The sequence below is a fragment of the Alosa sapidissima genome, chromosome 17 (assembly GCF_018492685.1).
Source record: "Alosa sapidissima isolate fAloSap1 chromosome 17, fAloSap1.pri, whole genome shotgun sequence".
Classification (NCBI taxonomy): Eukaryota; Metazoa; Chordata; class Actinopteri; order Clupeiformes; family Clupeidae; genus Alosa; species Alosa sapidissima.
In genome coordinates, this window is record NC_055973.1 from 31,000,199 (window position 1) to 31,005,198 (window position 5,000).

Here is a 5,000-nt window from a genome sequence, read left to right on the forward strand (position 1 = left end):
CAGAGACTACGCAGCTACAGCGCAGGAGAGGTCAGCAGAGGTCACAGACAAAGAGACAGAGAGACAGACAGGTCGACAGACAGACAGACAATGAGACAGAGAAAGGCAGACAGACAGAGAGAGGCAGACAGAGAGACAGACAGACAGAGAGAGAGAGGCAGACAGAGAGACAGAAAGAGAGAGGCAGACAGGTTGACAAGTCGACAGACAGACAGACAAACAGATATGCAGAGATAGGTGTGCAAGTGCATACATAGAGGTAGAGAGCCATGGCTGGCATGAAGTCAAATGCACCGTGCGGTACACACAGTCACACGCCCTGAATCAGACAGGCAACAGATAGATGAGCAAATAGGCACACATACGCACACACACACAAACATGTGCACAATACAAGGAAGGTACACAAATGGACAGACTGAACAAAGATGGCAAACAAGACAGACAAGCAATCTGGAAAATTTGCAAACACACACACACACACGCATATGCAAACTGGCACACAGAGTCAATGACAAACAGCTCGGCATGTGGGCGGTTAGACAGAAGAGCAGTATTCTGACAGGGCCACTAGCGATAGAGCAAGACATGCGATGCTTTCATGCTCATAGGCAGGCAGACAGGAAGACATGCGATGCTTTCATGCTCATAGGCAGGCAGACAGGAAGACACTCTAAGCAAACAGCACTCCTCTGGGCAGCCCAGGCAAACACACATCTACTCCATCAGTGGCAATGTCAACAAATCCCTTTTGGCCTATGAGCATGAACTTGAAATGTGTGAGACTCAATGGAAGTGTGTGTGAGTGTGTGTGTGTGTGTGTTTGTGTATGCATGTGCATGTGTGGCGTGCGTGGCATATGTGTGTGTGTGCGTGTGTGTGCACGTTTGTGTGTGTGTGCATGTGTGCCATGCGTGGCGTATGTGTGCATGTGTGTGTGTGTGTGTGTATGTGTGCACGTTTGTGTGTGTGTGTGTGTGTGTGTGCGTGCATATGTGTGTGTGGGGGTTTGTGTATGCGTGTGTATCTCTGTGTATGTGCGGTGTACATGTGTACTGTATGTGTGTGTGTGGCTGTGGACGTGCGTGCATGCATGGCATACGTGGTGTGCGTGTGTGTGTTGACCACGACCTTTTGTTCCCAGGCGTCGGAGGTGTCCCGGAGCAGGGGTGCGGCGCTGGTCGTGAGGCCGGGGAACGGCCTGGTGGCCGCCATCAGGAGTCAGTACCAGCATGACCCCATGCCCCTCGGTAAGTCAACACCAGCCAGACAGGCTTGTGTAGGAATCATCAGCATCTACAGCAACTCATCTACATGTAATGTGGCAACAGAGGAGCAGTGCGGCAGTGATTCAGTCAAAACAGCTGTCAAGCACACTGTGATTAGCGTCCTACTCTGCAGTTATAAAAAGAAAGGACTTCATGTCAAGCCAAAATATGTGGATGACACTTTCTGATGTCATCACTGTTTGAAGTTTGTAGTATGTTGTTCCTCTTAGTTTGTAGTTAGTTAGTTAGTTAGAGGGTTGTTCCTCTTAGTTTGTAGTATGTTAGTTAGTTAGAGGGTTGTTCCTCTTAGTTTGTAGTATGTTAGTTAGTTAGAGGGTTGTTCCTCTTAGTTTGTAGTTAGTTAGTTAGTTAGAGGGTTGTTCCTCTTAGTTTGTAGTATGTTAGTTAGTTAGAAGGTTGTTCCTCTGAACTGTTGCGCTTTGGAACTAGTCTTCTCTTAGGATTTAGTCATGTGGGATTTCAGAGCCATTCTTTTCCTCCACAGCCTATAATGACAAGATCGTGGCGTTCCTGCGGCAGCCCAACGTCTTTGAGATGCTTCAGGAGCGGCAGCCAAGCCTGGCCCGAAACCACGCTCTCAGGTGACATCATCAACACGCGCTATTTTAATTACCTTTCTTTTTTTTCACATGACACCAACTACACTTAGATATGATTGTAGGTTCCGTGGAATATCACAGGGGCTATTCACTGAAGTTGGAACTGGCTGACCATTTCTACTACATTGTTTCCATGTTCCCTCCACACACACACACACACACACACACACACACACACACACACACACTTTCTCATGAGTAAGCATGACTGCTGTGCTGACATTCTGACACGTTGTGAGCTGTGGCTTGTGGCTTTGATCTGCTTAAGTACACATCTCTGCTTTTGCCTAAACGCACAGAGGGCAGCCACATGTGCATTAGGAACTTAATACGGTGTTGACAGACGTCAGTGTAACCATCAACATGTTTGAATCCAAAAGGCTGGTCTTCTCTGTCCGGCCTGTGAAACCCTAGAGGAGTCTGTGAAAACGTTCTGCTGGGCCGCGTCTGACACTAAGGCAACACCTTTGATATCCAGACCCCCTCTCTCTCCAGGCCCCCATCCATACTGTACACATTTGGGCAAGTCCGGTCTCTGAGATGGAGATGGCTGATTGTTATCTTAAAAGCATTCCAGAACATAGGAACCTGGAAAAAAAACAAGAAAACGGCCCCGACTAATCGGGCACATTCCTCCCAGTGGAACATTTGAAGTCCGTTGGCGTTCCGAAGGCACTTGATGATTTCAGCACTTGGGTTCAGATGGGTGGGTGGATAACGAGGAGGTCGGGGTCGGAGGTTGGGGGTCAGGGATGTGAGTGGGCCTGAAGGTCAGCACTGACCGGTGTCGTTGTTGTTGTTGTTGTTGTTGTTGTTGCTGCTGCTGCCGCTGCTCCACCGAACCCCAACCAGGGAGAAGATCCACTACATTCGGACGGAGGGGCCCCCTGGGGTGGAGAAGCTGTCCTGTGATGCGGACCTGGTCATTCTACTGAGGTACCGCACACACAATATGACCACACTGCAAGGACACAAACAGGACTTTGCTATGCTGCTCGTTGTCTATATGTAAAGCCTGGCCATCCTTTACTTGTTATGACACTGTGTCATAGCATTTGGTCCCTGCTGGTGTGTGATCTTGTCCAGTAGGTTATTGTTGAGGAGTGTGAAGCATTGGTCATTTTCGTGCAAACAGTGCACCCTGAGCAGCCACTTTGAGAGATCACAAAAATAGGCCTTTGTTTAGAAAACGACCTGTTTTAGAAAACAAACTTTCATCTTTGGTTTAAACTTTTGGATGTTTGTGTTCCATTTTGTGTGGTTGCAGCGTGGGTGTGATGGTGACAATAGACATTGTGCTGACACTTGCTTTGTGACCATGACTCAGGGTAAACAGTGTTTAGACTCTCCAAGGCCTCTGAGCCAGACACACACACTCCCACGCGCACACACACACACACACACGGCTCACTGGATGACCACTAAACAAAGACTCTGTCATACACACACACCCACGTCCTGTTGGAAGACCACTAGGTAAACACTGTCCTACTCCCAGTGTTATGCGGCGAATCCTGACCCTCTAATGTGGATGCGCTGTATAAAATATGTAATGAAAAGTAGTCATATCATATATTTAGTATGGAAGGAAGGAAGCATGGAGGACCAATCGTAAACTGCAATAAGTCCATCTGCAGAATCCCAAGCCAGTTTTTAATCTACAGAAAATCCATCTGCAGAATCCCAAGCCAGTTTTTAATCTACCGAAAATCCATCTGCAGAATCCCAAGTCAGTTTTTAATCTACAGAAAATCCATCTGCAGAATCCCAAACCAGTTTTTAATCTACAGAAAATCCATCTGCAGAATCCCAAAACAGTTGTGCATATGTCCACCTCCCTGATACTGTATTGGTCAGACGGTCAGTGATGTGTGTTTCTCCTCTGCTCAGCTTGTTTGAGGAGGACATCATGTGTGTGGTGTGTGATGTGTGTTTCTCCTCTGCTCAGCTTGTTTGAGGAGGACATCATGTGTGTGGTGTGTGATGTGTGTTTCTCCTCTGCTCAGCTTGTTTGAGGAGGACATCATGTCCTACATCCCGGCGCCTCCATTCCACCCCGGCTTCAGCTTCTCCCCACGCTGTTCGCCCGGCTCCTCCCCCCAGAGCTCCCCAGGTGAGCAGCACTGTGTGTTTGTGTGTTTGTGTGTTTGTTTGTTTGTTTGTTTATCACCCCAGAGCTCCCCAGGTGAGCAGCACTGTGTGTTTGTGTGTTTGTGTGTTTGTTTGTTTGTTTGTTTATCACCCCAGAGCTCCCCAGGTGAGCAGCACTGTGTGTTTGTGTGTGTGTTTGTTTGTTTGTTTATCACCCCAGAGCTCCCCAGGTGAGCAGCACTGTGTGTTTGTGTGTGTGTTTGTGTGTTTGTTTTCATTATCACCCCAGAGCTCCCCAGGTGAGCAGCACTGTGTGTTTGTGTGTTTATCATCCCAGTTGAAGATTACTATCTGTTTGTTTATTTGTTTGTTAGTTTGTTTGTTAGGGACCATGTGCAATGCACAAAAAACATAAATGTTGCCATTTGATGCGTTGTGTCAGAGCTAGCTTTTGGCTGATTAACATCTGGAGTCCCCCTTGAGCCCCCCTGGCAGGTCAGTTAGACATCCAATAGGCTGGGACATTCAACTAGACAAAACAAATGAATCAATACTAAAAATCATACAATAATATATCACACATGTAATCACTCATAATGTATCACACATACAATATATCACAATATATATCACTAAACACTCTCACTCAAGGGCCTGTGGTCTGGGGCTCTGGAAGAGTGCAGAGGGTCATTAAAAAGGGGCCATCACTCATTAGGACGTGTTGCCAGGTGGTTTTCACTATATCGATGGCAGACAACGGCTTTATTGATTGTTGTTGATAGCTATTAGGTGGCTATAACCATTATCCTTTTCAGATTGTCGTAGCCTATTTTCTTTTTTTCAGTGAGTAGCAACTAAACAGTGTGACTCTAAAGTACAGCGTTGATAATTACTCCTAGAAATTCTTCCTACATCAGCCACAAGTCAGTGACTCGTCCAAGTACTGACACCAAGCAGTGTTGACTGGCTGCCAAAAACCTTGTTTTCCCGTAGACTACAATAGAGTCTCTATTCCCAACCT

The 5,000-nt window shown here is 46.9% G+C and overlaps 1 protein-coding gene across 1 annotated transcript in view; it reads left to right on the top strand.

The window, feature by feature from the left end:
• Positions 1-5,000, top strand: part of LOC121688051 (E3 ubiquitin-protein ligase HECW1) — a 99,669-nt gene that overhangs the window by 80,805 nt on the left and 13,864 nt on the right. The window contains exons 18-22 of the mRNA XM_042067370.1: positions 1-30; positions 1,145-1,250; positions 1,774-1,870; positions 2,741-2,824; positions 3,895-4,001. The exon at positions 1-30 is cut by the window's left edge and continues 105 nt beyond it. Of these exons, the coding sequence (XP_041923304.1) occupies positions 1-30; positions 1,145-1,250; positions 1,774-1,870; positions 2,741-2,824; positions 3,895-4,001 (424 nt within the window). The remainder of the gene's footprint in view (positions 31-1,144; positions 1,251-1,773; positions 1,871-2,740; positions 2,825-3,894; positions 4,002-5,000) is intronic.